Source organism: Scylla paramamosain, chromosome 27, assembly GCF_035594125.1.
Source record: "Scylla paramamosain isolate STU-SP2022 chromosome 27, ASM3559412v1, whole genome shotgun sequence".
Classification (NCBI taxonomy): domain Eukaryota; kingdom Metazoa; phylum Arthropoda; class Malacostraca; order Decapoda; family Portunidae; genus Scylla; species Scylla paramamosain.
In genome coordinates, this window is record NC_087177.1 from 7,527,501 (window position 1) to 7,545,000 (window position 17,500).

The following is a 17,500-nucleotide window of genomic DNA, read 5'->3' on the forward strand; positions in this document are numbered from 1 at the left end:
CCTACCCCCTGCCCCTCTCCTCTCCCCAATGAGTCAACACGTCCCTGCTGCTTCTCACAAATTTCTCTTCATCTTAGACTCCCTTGTCGTCAGACGGTGTTCCCTGTCATTTTTCTCCCTCCCATTCTTGCTGTTTTTCCTCTCCTCCTGCTTCTCCCACGACGACCTCCTCCTCCTTCTCCTCCTCCTCCTCCTCCATCTTGTCCTGTTTATCGCTCTCAACAACCTCCTTCTCTTCCTCCTCCTCCTCCTCTTCCTCCTCCTTGTTTTTCTGTTTTGCTTGCCCTATACTAGTAAAGAACCGTAACAGCTAAGTGTAGTCGAGCGCACTATCTTGTTATAAGCCAGTAAGCCTTCCGTTAACTGATATTTCTCTCGTTGTGCACGCCCCTCGCTTCCCTCGTGAAAGTGACCTCTACCTGCCCACTCCTCGCCACATACGTCGATTACAAGCTTTTTTTCCTCTTCTCCTTCATTTCTGTTCGTGCGTGTTCTTTTTCAGCATTAATGACACAACTGTAATTTCGTCCTGTAGTAGGTTCGAATAGAAGGGAGAAATGTCTGTTTTTTTTTTTCTGTCTCTCTCTCTCTGAAACTTTTTATAACATGTTCGTATAACACAGAGCAGTTTATTCCAGGAAGCAACCGCGCTTTCAACCAATGCGCTTCCTGTTACGTGGTTTTCCATATTGCAGTGTTACCGTATTCCTCTTCTTCCTCCTCTTCCTGCCCCCTTTCTCCACCCCCTCCATTTTTCTTCTCGTTTCCTCCTTCCACTTCCTTCTCACGGGTTTAGGAATTCCTCCCCGATTCTTCCTCCTCCTGTGATTCAGTTATCTATCTTTCTTCCTTCCTTCTCCCGTGATTCACCGGTTCTGCGTACTCTTCCCTCTCCTCCTATTTATCTTCTTTATTCGCATCCTTCTCTCTTCCTCGTCTTCATCCTTGCCTTAGTCCTCGTCCTCCTATTGCTTCTTCTCTTCATCTTTCTCCTCCTTTTCTTCCTTTTCTTACTTGCTTGCTTGCTTGCTTGTTTGGTTGTTGTTGTTGTTGTTGTTGTTGTTGATATGGTTCTTCTTCTTCCTCTTTTTCTTCTTCTTTTTCGTCATTACAGTCGTCATCATCGTCATTGTCGTTGTCCTCCTCCTCCTCCTCCTCCTCCTCCTCCTCTTCCTACTCCTACTTCTGCTCCTCCTCCTTCTCCTTCAACTCTTTTATTTCATCTTTTCTTTCCCCCTCTTCATCTTCCACCACCACCACTACCACCACCACCACCGCCATCGTCTCCTCCTCGTTATGGACCAACAGGTCTTCCGATATCTGTTCTTTCTATGTAATCCTATGTAATCCTCCGCCTCCTTCGGCTTCTCCTCCTCCTCATCTTATTCTCCTCTTCCTCCTCCTCCTCCTGCCTCCCTCTTTCTTCTCTGCTGTATCTTTCTCCTCCTCCTCCTCCTTCTCCTCTTCCTCCTCCACCTCCTCCTCCTCCTCCTCTTGGTTTTCCTCTGTGTCTTCCTCTATAATCCCTCTTCCTATGTGTATTGCGTTCTTGCACTTTTTTATTCTCCTCCTCCTACCCCTTTCCTCCTCCTCCTCCTCCTCCTCATCATCATCATCATCATCCTCTTCCTTCTCTTCCATCTACTTCTCCTTCCTTTCCCAGCTTTAACCTTCTCTTCCTCCATCTTCCTGCCTCCTATTATTATATAAGTAAAAAGTCCCGCTGGCTTTCAACCAGAAAATCTAATATCGTTTAGAGGAAACAATAACGAGTATATCTGCAGTAGCTTTCTGTTCCTTTCCTTTCCCGCGTGCTCTTCTCTCCCTTTCCTTTCTCGTCTTCCTGTCGTTGTTTCCTTTTTCTCTACCCCCTTCTGTGTGAGTGTGTGGTTGGGGTAGGTCTCTCTCTCTCTCTCTCTCTCTCTCTCTCTCTCTCTCTCTCTCTCTCTCTCTCTCTCTCTCTCTCTCTCTCTCTCTCTCTCTCTCTCTCTCTCTTTACTCATATCTTTCTACTATTTCCATCTTGTTTCCTATTCCTTCTTTTTTTCTCCCCTCCCTTCACGGCTGCTTTCCTCTTCCTGACTATATTGAGAGAGAGAGAGAGAGAGAGAGAGAGAGAGAGAGAGAGAGAGAGAGAGAGAGAGAGAGAGAGAGAGATGCCGGTTTTGCACTATGGACCGAGTTTATTTGGTAAAGTCTTTTGTGTCACTGTATTTCGTCTTTATGTTTCTTGTTCTGCCTTTCAACCTGTCTTCAGTACGTGGGCGTGTTTTCCTCTTGATTTTCTTCCGTAGTTATTTTTCTGTTTCATCCTGTTTTTGTTTTTTTCAGTAGCTTTTTGTCTTGTTTCAGCGCTGACTTGTGTTGTGTCTCCTTCTCCTCCTCCTCCTCCTCCTGCTCCTCCTCCTGCTGCATCTGCCCGTCCCTTCTCGTTCGTTTCCATCTGTACTACTTTTATCTGCCTGTGTTCATTAGCCTCTATCAGTTCCTCGTCTGTGTCCTGGAGGGAGTAATTTTGCGGGAGAGAGAGAGAAGAGTTCGGTCCCGCCATCTGTTAGTGTGAGTGGTGGTGGTGGTGGTGGTGGTGGTGGTGGTGGTGGTGGCCGGCGTCGCTGTGCAGTCGTGTAATGCAATATGCAGTCTATTTTACGCTGCTTCATGCAAATCTGCTCCATGTCGTTGCCGTATATAGTTGTTGTTGATGATGATGCCTTTGTTATTGTTGATGTTATTATTGCATCCATTGTCGGTTTTGCGGGCGCCGTGATTTTTGCGTTGTTTTGCGGGGAATGCTTTGTAGGTGTGACTGTTGCGCTGTTCTTTGTCACTGGTTCTCGTGGTGTTTCGCTGTGGCGTCTGGTGTGATGCACAGGCAGCGGTGTTGTTGTGTGTGTTCTGCCGCATCTGCAAGTCTGTCATGCGCTCAGATGTGCTATGATGTGCAATTCGCTTCCCGCTACTGAGTCTTTCTGGTGTTCTGCACGCCGCGCTCACGCTCTCTGATATATCTGGCAAAATCTGCTCTTGTCTGCCCGTGTCTTGTCGCGTATCTTATGGAGGAGCACCGTTGCCTCGCGTTTCCCGGATCTGGTTTGGTTTTTCCTTTTTCTGTTTTCTTCTTTTTTGGACCCTTAGGAGACAGGATTTATGGTACATCTTGTTAGGTCACGCACTCGTACGCCGCGATGTTTGGTGGCGGGTCAAGTGGCGGGGAGGGGAGAGGAAAGGAGGGGACGTCGAGGATGTCATGATTTTTGCCACTGACGCCTTCGCCTTCACGCCACACTCTACACGTAGCAATTGGGCGATGAATGAACACACTGCGCCGCGTCTCGTAGGTAATGATACCTTACACGTTGCTGAGCTGTGAGCGCGTTCAATCACCTTCTGAAAGACCAGGCAACAAACCTACCTCGCGGGGACGGAGTAAGAAAGGAAGGCAGAGGGGAGAATTAAGTCTGGGGAACGTGGAAGGCAGTAGAGGCAGCATGAGGAAGGCAAGAGGGAGGGAGGGTCAAGCAGCAGCCGCGACCAGTGCCACCATCACCTGGCCCCTGGAATTAACCCTCGTCGGCGTGAGGTAGTGCACCTGTCGCGCCAATATCGGCAGGTGTAAGGACGCTGAGGAATTTGTGCGGTAAGATGGTTTAAGGCCAAGGCAAGGGCGGTGACAAGGAGCTGGCGGCGGCGGCGGCGATGGTGGTGGTGGTGGCGGCGACGGGTGGTGGTGATGGTGGTGGTGGTTGTAAAGATGCAGTGCTATTCTTGCTGCTGTTATTGTTGTGTTGCTTTTGCCGGAGTTGCTGCTGTTGTTTTTGCGGATGTGTGTGTGTGTGTGTGTGTGTGTGTGTGTGTGATGGTGGTGGTGGTGGTGTGATGGTAATTGATGTATGGTAGTGGTGGTGGTGGCGGTGGTGGTGGTGGTGGTGGTGGTGGTGGTGGTGATAGTGGTGGTGGTGGTGGTGGTGGTGGTGGTGGGAAGCGGGATGACAAGTTGTAATGAGTGTCAAGTGGTGTTATTACGCATGTGGCTGTTAATAAGTGGAGGCCTTATGATGGAAGGGACGGTGGCGGCTGTGGCGGTAGTGGTGGTGGTGGTGGTGGTGGTGGTGGTGGTGGTCTAGACAGCAGCGATAGTGGCAGCGCTATGCAGTGGTGGTGATAGTGCTAATGTGCTGTGGTAACGGTGTGCCAGGAAACTAATGGAGAGATGTAATGCTGGTGGGGATTACGGTGCTAAGTGTAAGAGCAGGAAAGTAGTAGTAGTAGTAGTAGTAGTAGTAGTAGTAGTAGTAGTAGTAGTAGTAGTAGTAGTAAATGTGAGCTGAAAGTGCATATTGTGACTGTGATAGGGATTCAAGATAGTGAAAATACCAGTATTATCATTATTGCTGCTGGTAGTGGTAATGGTAATGGTAATGGTGGTGGTGGTGGAGATAGAGGCGAAGGCAGTGGCGGTGGTGGTGGTGGTGGTGGTGGTGGTGGTGGTGGTGGTGGTGGTGGTGATGGCGGTGGTGATGGCGGAGGCAACAGTGTGGCTATCATTAATCAGATAACTTTAAGATCATACATTTCTGTCTTAATATATATGCAAAGTCTTTGTGCAATATCAGTCGACGGCCGATCCCCAGGACACTGCCTCCCATCAGCTGTTGCTCGTGATCTACCGGCCAAGGGGAGGCGAAGTCAGGGAGGGAAGAAAGAAGGAGAGAGACAGGGGAGAGAAGCCAAGGAGACAGTTAAGGCCCGAAGAGGAGAGGCCTGGTGCAAGAAAGGGTCAAGAGAAGAGAGCGCCCTTGGGATAGGGAAGGTGAACTGGTCAGAAGGGGAAGGCAGAGGAGGCAGGGAAGGAAGAGGGAAGGGAAGCGATGCGAACACCGATGTTGAACTAGGAAAAGTAAGTGTTGTTTCTCCTTTTCCGACTCATACGAGGGGGAACGAGGGGAAGGGCGGGGCCGGGCGGATGCTGCAGCAATGTTAGCGTCGCTTGCAGCCTCACTTAAGTGCGGGGAAAGGTGTCTTCCACTGTTATGTTTTCCGAGGTGAAGTGCAAGCCTGGATGCTGATGCTCTTGTTACACGATCGTGCCTGAAATTACTGAAGGGTGCTGAGGCTGCCTGGGGATTACCTTAGTGCCGCGGCGCTCCCTTGCACCGCTTTACGTACACGTGTCTCGGAATGCAGTCTGAGAACGGCTGTGTCACCGCCCACGTCCACAGGCGGCACCAGAGGGACTCCTGTGGTGCTTGGGTGCCTCAGCGTTACGTATTACTGCAGTTTTTACTCTCACTGCTGCCAATGTACAGTGGGATATTTTGGTTCTCAGGTGCTGGGCGTATCTCTACTAGGAAGTATGTGTGGCAAGAAAAGCATTAGTACGTGCGTGGAGGTTTTTGGCCGTATCACTTACTGCTTCCTTCAGGGCGTGTGGCGGTGGTGGTGGTGTGTGCAGGATCCCGGTGGTGCTGCTCGCTACTCACTGCTAGCTGCCGTGCTGGAGGAGCTTCAGACTTGGGCTTGAGGGTCCTTTGCACACTTCTGCTGCAGGTGTTGGTAATCCTGGTAAACTCTCGAAGTCGTGTTTGTTCTGTGGCAATATTTTTCTTCCTCCCAAAAAGCGGGACGGACGCGGGAATTCTGATCTACAATTCTACTTGTCATGTCTACGTCCGTCACGGTGAAGGGAGGCCGCGCTGCTCCGCCCCAGTGAGGAGTGAAATATGAAGGCGGGTAGACGTTAACGATACTGCTGAAGTTAATTAATTTCCTTTCATCTGTTTTCAATATTCATTTATTAAAGTTTTATGTTTCACAAGACGTGTATCAGCGCCTCGTGTGCTCTCCGGGATATGTAGCGAGGATACCAGCCAGTGTTACGAGAAATGCAGAACATGTAGTGTACACAGGATGCACGTAAGCAAGGAAGGTAAACATTAAAATATACATAGAGTTCAAACACACACACACACACACACACACACACACACACACACACACACACACACACACACACACACACACACACACACACACACACACACACACACACACACACACCCCCTAGAGGTGCAGTATGATTAAAATATCAACACAGGGATATAAGGACGGTCGTCTGAGAGAGCTAATTAGAAGAGAAAAATTTAATTCGTCTGCCTGGGAGAAGGAGCGCCGGGGAGCAGCTCAGCCTGGCGCGCGGCCCACCTCGCCTAATTAAAAAGGAGCCCTGGAAACACACGCAAGCAAGTACGCACACTCTTCCCGGCGGCGGCACGCATTAGGTCGCTGCGCACACACCGCCTGCTGGTACACACATAATTAGCAACACCCTTCCTGACATATGTGCACACAACGCTCCCCGCTCGCTCACTGAATTAAATACACTTACACAAACATACTGCATCCACACCAACACACGCACAAACAAACACACACATATTCAGTGCACGGTGCGGTCAGACCCATTGGGAGCAAGGATATATATTAATTAGGAATGATCAACGAAGAGGTAAATCAGACGCTCGTTAAATATTTATCTAAACAGGACACTGGAAATGAGCAGGTCCCGGAGAGAGAGAGAGAGAGAGAGAGAGAGAGAGAGAGAGAGAGAGAGAGAGAGAGAGAGAGAGAGAGAGAGAGAGAGAGAGAGAGAGAGAGAGTGATGAGGGCGGAAAGAGACCAGAAGAAATAGAGAAGACAGGCAGACGGGCAGACAGACGGCCGGACAGACAGGCAGACAGACAGGAAGGAAAAATGAAAGGATAGGAAGCGAGGGAGAGAGAATGGAAGGGAGCGAGGAAGGGAGGCAGGGAGAAACATTGTGTAGGTGAGGCAGGTGCAACAAGCAGATGAAAACAGGTAAAGTTCATCTAAATGGAAGGATGAAAGTAACGGCGCACGCTTCTCCTCTTCCTCCTCCTCCTCCTCCTCCTCCTCCTCTTTCCTCTGTTGTTCTTGTTGATGTTGCTGCTTCTGCTGCTGCTAACGTTGTTGTTGTTGTTGTTGTTGTTGTTGTTGTTGTTGTTACTGCAAATTTTTCGTCTTTTAGCTTTTCCTCCTCCCCTTCTTCTCGTCTTTTTTTTCCCCCTGTTGTTTTCTTTTCTTATTTTTCATTCTTTTTCCTTCTCCTCCTACTTCCTTCCCCGCTTGTTATTTGTTTGTTTGTTTGCCTGATTGTGTTTGTTTGTTGTTGTTGTTATCGTTGTTCTTTTTCGTTTCTTTTATTTTTCTCTTCCATTTCTTTCTTTCTTTTATTTCTCATTCTTCTTTTTTTCTTTTTATTTTCCTTTTTCTTCTTCTTCCTCCTCCTCCTCCACCTCTTCATTCTGCTCCTCCTCCATCTTGTCTTTCTACCGCTTCATTTTTTTCCCCCCTTCATCCTAATCCTTCCTTTCTTCTTACTCCTCCCACCTCGCGCTCATTCTCCTCCTCCTCTTTCACAATATATTTCTTCATTCTTTCTTTCCACTGTAGCCAATTGATGAAAAGCAAGGAAACGACGCTACTCCTCAGTATATCCTCACTTCTTTCAGCTCGACTTGCGTGAATTACGTCAACCCCCTTGCCTCTCTCTCTTTTTTTCCCCTCCTTCTCTTTCTTTCGCTCTATTAAGGTGATTTTCGGGGTCCATTCCGCACAAAATATTACGCCCGTGTGTTATGGTCACTGGCGAGCGGGGACTGTGTATTAGAACGGCCCTCCTGAATTGTGACGCTGGCAAGGGGCGGAGGAAAGGCGAGCAGTGCGAGAGGTGGCAGGTGGTGGTGGTGGTTGTGGTTCTGGTGGTGGTGGTGGTGGTGGTGCCGGCACGGAGAGCGAGCGAGCGAGCGACCTGGATGAGGGAAGCTGTGGGTGTTGGCGTAGAAGAGAGGAGATAGAGATACTACACCTATGTATGGCAGAGATGAGTGGACTGAGCGGTGTGCGAGTTGTGTATAGATGGGTGGATTTGCCATGGGAGGGGAGAGAGAGAGAGAGAGAGAGGAGAGAGGGTGGGAATATGATGTCATGAGGTGGATGGGGTGGACTGAGCCAGGTGAGATGTGGGTGATGGACGGGGTAGCGGTGGTGATGAGCGAAGGGAAATCATGCATACAGGAGGAAGAGACGGATGTGGATGGAGAGCTGTGTGCGTGGCGTGGCGTGGCGTGGCGCGAGGAAGGAGTGGACGGGGTGGAAAGTGACAACGATCTGCAGGGTAATGGTGGAGAAGGGATAGCGATAGCCCGGAGGGAAAAAAAAAGAAAAAAAAGAAAAGAAAAAAAAAGATGGAGAGAGAAAAGGGGAAAAAATGCACAAACGGAACAGAAATACTGAAAAAAAAACTTTACCGGCTATACGTTGAAAAAAATAATAAAAAAAGAGTTTGCAGCTGAAATATTGAATACCTACGTGATCAATATTTGAGTTGGATTGTGCGCCCGTCAAAAAGGATGATATGGCCGCCACTGCAGCACATGAAACGGAATGGCAATGAGGGGAGAAAAAAATAAATAATAACAAAAAAAAAAAACAGGGAGGAGAAGGATACATGATAAGGATGACGGTGTGGCCCTGAGTTGGAAACAGATGAAAGAGAATAACAATGAAGGAAAAATAATAGGATATGTAAGTGAAGGTGCAGGAGGTGGCGGAGACCGGGTGATGAATGTGCAAATAGCAGAACAAAGGCACACGCTATTACGCAAAATATAAAAACAGATGAGTAAAGTGAGAGTGGCAGCTATGATGGATGTCAGCAGAGAGAGAGAGAGAGAGAGAGAGAGAGAGAGAGAGAGAGAGAGAGAGAGAGAGAGAGAGAGAGAGAGAGAGAGAGAGAGAGACAGCTAGCACAACGGATATCCTCGCGCCTTAAGACACGCCTTCCGTCTCCACCTCCAGGCTTCTCTCAATCAGGCGTGGAGGAAGAGTGAAATATGCTTACTTATCAGGCAAACCCAATAACATGACTGTGTGTGTGTGTGTGTGTGTGTGTGTGTGTGTGTGTGTGTGTGTGCGCGCGCTCTATATGTGGCGTCCTAATGTCGGAGCCTACGCACACATACACACATACACACCACACACACACACACACACACACACATACACACATACACAGAGGCAAACACTGCAATTTCCTCTTTAGATGAGCATTAAGATGCCTGTGAACATTTTCCGCGCACCAACCAGTGAGCTGCCTCTGTCCAACCCCATACTGCTGTTTCCTCTATTTACACCCCTCCCCCTAAACCCCACCCCACCCCGCCAGCCAGCCTGCCAACCCCACCATTTCTGGCGCAATAAGAGAGGCACACACGGACGAACGCACACACGCACCGGCATATACATACTGAAGCCATACCACAAGTTCCAAAAAGCCTCTTCTCCCGGCGCTGCATCATGGCGGCACTAATCACTAAGTGAATACCTCTCATAAGCTGGTTATTGCCTCTCATTATCTGCTCCACCCGCGGACAGCAGAGCCAGACAGAACACTCCCTTACTCGTGGATGACAGGCGGACGGCATCACCACCAGCAACAACAGCAATACAAACACGGACAACAACAACACGCACTGGACAAATTTTCACTCTTCCGCTGCTTTGTTTTAATGCACGTGTGTTTGTTGCAGGATGAGTGCAGAGGCGGAGTGACGAGAGGAGCGGCAGCAGCGCGGGATGCGGAGTGCCGGGCAGGGACGACGGCCTGACTATGATGGCTCGAGATAAACACAAAGAGAGACAGGAGACTGGCAGGAAAAAGAAGTCTGTCCTGCCTCTGAAACGCATTGAGCTTGTGACTGTGGCATCGGGAATGAGGTGAATGTAATCGAGTGCATGTTTCCGGTGAGAAGTGTGATAGTGGCAGTGTGATCTAGATAAGTGCAAAGTGAATGCATGGATAAATTACCGGTGATAAATGTTAGGAAGTGTAAGAAGTGAAGTGAATAATTTTGTTCAGGAATGAGTGATCGTTTCTATAACCTCAGGACAAGAAGCACGTAAAGAAAAGGGAACAATGAGTAAAGGTAGAAACTATTAGTAAAAAATTGAAAATAATAGAAAAAAAAGAAGTGCATGAAGGTAACGCACGATTAATGGCAAAAATAAACAAGGTCCGGGTTGTGCAGTAGAGGCTCCCCTCGCTCGGCCGATAATTACGACTTGTGTAATGTAAAATTTATCATCACTTCCAGCGGTGAATAATGCTGATGAAAATTGACGCTTATGTTGGGAAGGTGATGAATATCCGAGGAAAATTAATGCATTCATAAAGAAAAATGAGATCGCGGATGGCAAATTTTACCAGGGACATTTATACATATAATTGAAAGGAAAGAAAGAACTTTTCCCGTTGAATTGCCCCGTGAGTGAATATCCTCCATGACGGACACGGCTGGAGCGACTACTTTTGCCGGGGAAAAGTATTAGTGAACCAAAAATTTAATTCAAAAGACGACCCCTGGAGAGTTTAAAATCCGATTATTTCCACCAACTGCAAGCCAATAGGATGACTTCATGGTGGTGACGTCACAGGGCTGCTCCGCCAATGAGAATGAACTCCCAGTCTTTGTTGACCCTTCTGCTTTCACTCCAGATTGGTAAGTCAGGATCATTTTTACACCAAGTTTGTCCTTAAGTAATAGAAAAATTCCAGAGCGTAATAGTTTAACTTTTTAATATGATGTTTTCCTAAGTCTGTAATTTCCTGTCCGGTTGAGAGAGAGAGAGAGAGAGAGAGAGAGAGAGAGAGAGAGAGAGAGAGAGAGAGAGAGAGAGAGAGAGAGAGAGAGAGAGAGAGAGATAAAAAGAAACTGAGAAGAAAGCAGGGACTTAAAAGCTTCATATCTTGGCAAGGAGTACTGAAAAGAAATACTAGGGCGGTAAAATAATGAGCTCAAGACTTCCTGGTCCTACATCAACGCCGCGCCCTCCCCTCTTCCTCCCCTTCTTCCACCAGCATTACTGAGCACACTTTTCCTCGCTCTCCCTCCTTAGCCCCTCTGCAAAATATCTCTCTCTCCCTTTCTCTCTCCACCCCTCTATCTTACCCTGCTAATCTTATCCTTTACCTCATTTTGTACATTACCTCAACCTCTCCACCCTTCACTCCCCGTGCCTCTCTGTCCCGCCAACCACTTACTTATTCATGTCTTGTTTAAGAGGTTATTGACGTTTCGAATCTGAAGGTATTTTCATATCGCGTGTTCTCTGGAAATAGTAATAATAAATACCCAGGTGAATCAATCAAGCGTCCGTCAACATCGACAGGTGATAGGAAAGCGTGACATGATTGCGCTGAATCCCTCCTGAGCTTGGCCGAACAGTGGAGTGCTGGGTACGGGACAAATTATTGCACATGTTTACCGTGCCCCGTGATGCAAGACCTTGGCCGCGGTGCATGCACGTCCACTCACCGTCACGGTTAACAAGTGAGTTAATTGAAAAGAGAATGGAAGTGGAGAGCAAAGGGTGTGCTTGACCTTGGAGTTTGGTAACCACGCAGACATTCAGGAACTTCGGGACTAATTTATTCTTATTAGTTGTGCTTTTTGCACTTCATTTTTTACGTCACAAGAAAGTCTAAATTACGCGACACGGCGTGAGACCCTTTGGCGTCAAGGAATTGGTATCGATTTGCGATAAAAGTGAAAAATTCATGATAATCTACAATCGTTGGACTGCGCTCGCCAAAGCAGATTCCAACAAAGTATTCGGATGTTTAGGGGAACACATGAGAACTGTGCCATTTCCTACAGCAGACCAGCTAATGGGATTATACACACCGCCTGCACGTGTATCCTTTTGTCCTGCGTCTGTCTGCTACCCGCCTCGTGTTGCTCGTCCCTGGTGACCATCTGGTGGCGCCACAATCTTCCCAGAAAAAACAGTGAATTTTTACTGCACCGCCAAGGCCAATTTTTATCACAGTCTCCTACTCTGAACTTTTGCTGGGTGAGTTCGTAAGTGCTGATGATGCAAGAGGAGAGTCACTGGAAACACAACTTTCTACCAATCTATTCATCACTGAGATAAGTATAATGAATTTTCACATATTACTCTAAGGCAATTAAAATATGATAACTCTCTAGCACAAAGCTTTTTATTCTGAAAATCTCCTTCCCGTTCTTTTCCTTTAATAATATTTTTTGTTTGTACCCTACGCGGTTCCTGCTTAGCTACATGTCTTTTCCTTTCCAGCCGCTGCCCCCAATCCTTTCCCTCATTTACTGAGCTCGGATCCTATAACCTGAGCGTTCCCTTCCTCCCCGATAGCCTTCTCCATACCCACAGCCTCTATTACTTCCATTTCTATTCCGTACAACCTTTAACTTAATAACACCACCTTCCCTTCCTCTCCCTCTCCCTCTTCCTCTTTCTCCTCCCACAGCGATCCCAGCCTAAGCCTCCCCCACCCTAAAAATCACCTCTCCACCTTTAATACAGTTCTCATCCCACTCTCCTTTTATGAACCTCGCCGCAAAAACTTTCCCTGCTCTAAGACAAGCCTTCCTCTACACATTCCCACTCCAAACCCGCCGTCTCCACTCCACTTACTGACACCCACACGCTCCGTTCTTAGAGATCCACTCTCCTCCCGCGCTTTTCTCCACCGGCGTCAATAACACCTTAAGTTTCCTCCTCTTCTCCCTATTTTTTCCCTTCCCCACGCCGCGCCACGCTGAGTTGCCGGTCCTGTGACACCTCCTAGGCACGCCCGCATCTCACAGCGGCCACTTACGGCGAAAAGTAGATCTATATTTAACGCTGACGACGAGCTGAATGGCAGGAGGGTGTCTGTGGATGGCGAAGGGAAAGGCAAGGACGGGGTGAGAAAGGGGGCGTGATGGAGAATTGCTTGGATCAGTCCCTGGAGGTGATGGGCTCTGTGACCCGAAAAATTGATGATCCGTGTCGCATTAAGTGGAAACTGATGCTCTTCTGACGATGTTATAATTGATGGACGGTTTGCGGGCGACATATTTTTAGAGGAATGGAAGAAGCGTCCGTATTCTTCCTCCCTCCTCACAGTTTTTCCCTCCAGTGACTCTCCATTTTCTTCCTTTATTTGATTTATTTCTTTGTCTCATTGTTTTGTGTGAAGAGGGGAAGGGTTGATGGCGGGGGAGCTGGAGGAGGTTTCTTTTCTTTCTTTTTTTCCTTTCTGTTTGTGTGAAGAAGGGAAGGAGTGATGTTGGTGAAGGAGGCGGCAAAGGAGGCTGAGGTCTATTGTCGTTTTCCTTTTTTGTTTCCCTCTCCGTCCATTTCGAGGCTCATACGTTCTCCTCGCGGCATCAAGTTGGAAGACGAGTTTCGCTGATTTTTACTGTCTTTTAATTTCCTCCAAGCACGCACAGAGACCGTAGAGAAACATTATGACGCTAGGAAAAAGTACAGGCCGAATAAAAAGAGACAGACAAAGAGACAGGTAAGTAAATAGATGGATGGATGAATAGATACATAGCTAGACAGGTAGGCAGGCAGGTAAGCAGGTAGGTAGATAGATAGATAGGTAGATACATAGGTAAATAGTAGGAAGTAGTATGAAGATAGATAGAGGTAGGCAGTATGCAGATAAAAAAAAGAAAGAAAAAAGAAAGAAAAAGAAAGAAAAAAGAAAGGGAAAAGTACAGACAAACATACAGACAAACACACAGAGACACAAACAGACAGACAAAGACAGATAGTCAGACTGATAAGCAGGTAGATAGATAGATAGATAGATAGATAGATAGATAGATAAATAGACAGGCAGATAGATAAGTGGGTAGACAGATAGATATATAGATAAACAGATAGATGGATCAATTGATAAAAAAAAAGATATTTGGACAAAGAGATAGACAGACTGATCAGCAAGTACACAGATAGACAGTGATAGACCATAAATAAGCAAAGCAAAACCAAACAATCTACAAAACGAACTCATTATGAAACAGATAAGCAGCTTAACTACAGATCAGAGAAATACTGCAAATGATTCCAAAAATATATAAACATACAAAGCGAAGGATAAAACTTGAAAAAAAAGGAATAAAAAAAAAGAAGAGCAGCTAAAAGGGAAAAAATATCAGAGAGAGAGAGAGAGAGAGAGAGAGAGAGAGAGAGAGAGAGAGAGAGAGAGAGAGAGAGAGAGAGAGAGAGAGAGAGAGAGAGAATCGGACCTCGGTAACGACAAGCTGATTTACACTGCCGCTGCAAGGACGAAGGGATGGAAGGATGGAGGGATGGAGGAAAGGAGGGATGGAGGGCCTTTCCTTTCTGTGGAGAGAGAGAGAGAGAGAGAGAGAGAGAGAGAGAGAGAGAGAGAGAGAGAGAGAGAGAGAGAGAGAGAGAGAGAGAGAGAGAGAGAGAGAGAGAGAGAGAGAGAGAGAGACATTTCCCCTCCGTCTGAAGTTTCCGCGTCTCTACTGATTGGAAAGTGTGTTAAAATGTAGGGTTTTGTAGCACACTTTTTTTCCTTTCCTTCTTCCGACTTTCCCTCCCCTTCCTCCACCCATTCCTCTTCTTCTCTTGCCTTCCATCCTTCCTCCCTCCGTCTGAAGCAGCAATAGAGTAATTTTAGAAGTGATTTAGAAAGTGGAGAAGGCGATTTTTCCAGCTAATGAAGAGAGAGAGAGAGAGAGAGAGAGAGAGAGAGAGAGAGAGAGAGAGAGAGAGAGAGAGAGAGAGAGATCGTAATGTAATTCAAAAAGCCATCCTGGTGTCCAAAACTTGAGTCGTAACACTTAGCGAAGGTACCCAGACCTCCTCCTCCTCCTCCTCCTCCTATTCCTCTTCCTATACTTTCTCTTCCTTTCTTCCTTTTTTTTGTGTGCCAGTAATTTTCCAGGCTGCTTTTATCCTTATCACTCCTCCCCTTTATCTTCCTCTGCTTCCTCCCTTTCTTCCATCTCCTTCTCCATTTCTTCTTATATTCTTGTTCTTCCTGTGTTTTTTTTTTCGTTTCTTATTTTCCTCTTCGTTGTTTTCGTCATTTCTGTTGTCTTTATTTTTTCTCTTCTTCTTCTTTTACCTTTTTTCCTCTTTCTCTTCATCTCCTTTTTTTTTTCTTCCTCCTCCACCCCTCCCTCCTTCTCCTTCTCTTCTTTTACTTCCAATTTATTTTTCTTCTTTTCTTTTTCTTCTTCTTTCTTTTCTTTCTCTTCTTTCTTTTCTTCTTCTTCTTCTTCTTCTGCTTCTTCTTCTTCTTCTTCCTCCTCTTTTTCTTCCGCCTCCTCCACCTCCGCTGCCTCTTCCTTCTCCCTCTTCTCTTCCTTCACTTCATTTTGTTGTTGTTGTTGTTGTTGTTGTTCTCTTTTTGTTCCTCCTCTTCCTCCATCTCCGCTTCCTCTTCCTTCTCCTTCCTCTCTTCTTTTACTTCCATTTTCTTCCTCTTCTTCTTCTCCGTCTTATTTTCTTCTTTTCTCGTTTTCTTCATCCTCGTCTCCTTCCTACTCTTCCTTCTCCTCCATCTCCACCGCCTCCTCCTCCTCCTCCTCCTCCTCCTCCTGCATCTCTTCCTTCACATCCATTTTCTTCCTTTCATCCATCTCTTCTTATTGCATTTTTCTTCTAGCCTTTTACAACAATCTCTTATTTTATTCAATTAATCCTTTGTTCTGCCTCTCCTCTTCCTGCTCCTGCTTCTCCTCCTCTTCCTCTTCCTCTTCATCCTAGCATTTTTATCCACTTCTATTTAATTTTCTATTCTTTCTATATTTTTTTGTGCGGTTAATTGCCCGGTATATTTCAATTATCCCTCATTTCGTTTAATTAAGGTTGCCATTAATCCTTGTCCGGTGAGTGGTCATTCCCAAGCTCGATATTATCACTTAGTTGAAAAAGACGAAGATGGTGGTGGTGGTGGTGGTGGTGGTGGTGGTGGAGAGAGAGAGAGAGAGAGAGAGAGAGAGAGAGAGAGAGAGAGAGAGAGAGAGAGAGAGAGAGAGAGAGAGAGAGAGAGAGAGAGAGAGAGAGAGGCAGACACACAGACACACAGACACACAGATACAGACAGACAGACAGACAGGAACTGGCAAAAAGACAAAGACAAGAATGCAAGAGACTGATATATATATGAATGCTAACAGACAGACAAAGACAGAAAGAGAGAAAGAAAAACACTAAGACGTACCGACTTTTGGAAAGATACGGGCCGGCAGTCAGAGAGAGAGAGAGAGAGAGAGAGAGAGAGAGAGAGAGAGAGAGAGAGAGAAGGGATGGAGCCGCACTATTCTGCCGTTATTACCATCTTCCAGCCTTCATGTGACTGTGCTCTGCCTCTAGTGAACCTCACACACACACACACACACACACACACACACACACACACACACACGCACGCACAAAGAGGAAAGGGAACTACTGATCGGGCTCTAGTTAAAGTGTTAACGAGGTAACATGCAGACGCTCACAAGGCTACAATTACGCGCGCGTATACACACACACACACACACACACACACACACACACACACACACACACACTGGAAATGACGACACATATACAGAGCCACAAAAATACGTAATAAAAAAAGGAGTAGAAAAATTATAAAAAAAATCACAAAAACACACAAAAGAAAAAAAAATACCAATGTGAAAAAAAGTACACACAAATACACAGAAGACTTAATGAGAAACACACAGACAAACACACACACACAGACACACACACACAAGCACGCATCTGCACGCACAGTCACGCACACAGAGGCTGACACAGACACACGTGTACACACATAAATTACAGGCAAAAAAATGGAGTCGAGGGAGGCAAGGACAACAGAAAGTATTTTAGAGGCTGAAAGTAGGTTAAGTTAAGGTTGCAGTGAGATACAGACACACACACACACACACACACACACACACACACACACACACACACACACACACACACACACACACACACACACACACACATACACACATTACCATTATTATCACCACTAAGATCACTCTTCCACTTGACCTCGCTTTAAAAGGTGATGATGCTGGTGGTAGTGGTAGTGGAGGAGGAGGACGAGGAGGAAGATGGCGACAAGGAAGAGGAAGAAGAAAACGAGAAGGAAAAGAAGGGAGCAAGAGGAGGAGGAGGAGGAGGAGGAGGAGGGGAAAGAAGAACACAAGTAGGAGCCGGAGGAGGAGGAGGAGGAGGAGGAGGAGGAGGAGGAGGAGGGGAAGGAAGAACACAAGTAGGAGCCGGAGGAGGAAGAGGAGGAGGAGGAGGAGGAGGAGGAGGAGGAGGAGGAGGAGGAGGAAGAGGAGGAGGAGGAGGAGGAGGAGGAGGAGGTGCCCAAGTTATTGTTGAAGATTATTGTGTTTGTGTTGTCCTGCATCGCGTCTCTAAGGGCGGCCAGTTGTCTCTTCTCCTCCTCCTCTTCTTCCTCCTCCTCCTCCACCATCCCATTCTCCTATGTCTCCTCAGACCTCCCAGCGCACCGCCCACTCACCACTTCCCCTCCATTCGTGTTTCGCAGTCCTTATCACCTGCTCTTATTCTCGCTCTAACATCCACACCCTGCCACCCCCTGCCACTCCCTGCC

At 47.0% G+C, this 17,500-nt stretch overlaps 1 protein-coding gene across 1 annotated transcript in view; it reads left to right on the plus strand.

Moving 5' to 3' along the window:
- The window catches only part of LOC135114121 (nephrin-like), a 110,118-nt gene that overhangs the window by 1,740 nt on the left and 90,878 nt on the right, over nt 1-17,500 (plus strand). Inside the window, exon 2 of the mRNA XM_064029831.1 lies at nt 9,609-10,577. Within this exon, the coding sequence (XP_063885901.1) occupies nt 10,526-10,577 (52 nt within the window). The 5' untranslated portion in view covers nt 9,609-10,525. The remainder of the gene's footprint in view (nt 1-9,608; nt 10,578-17,500) is intronic.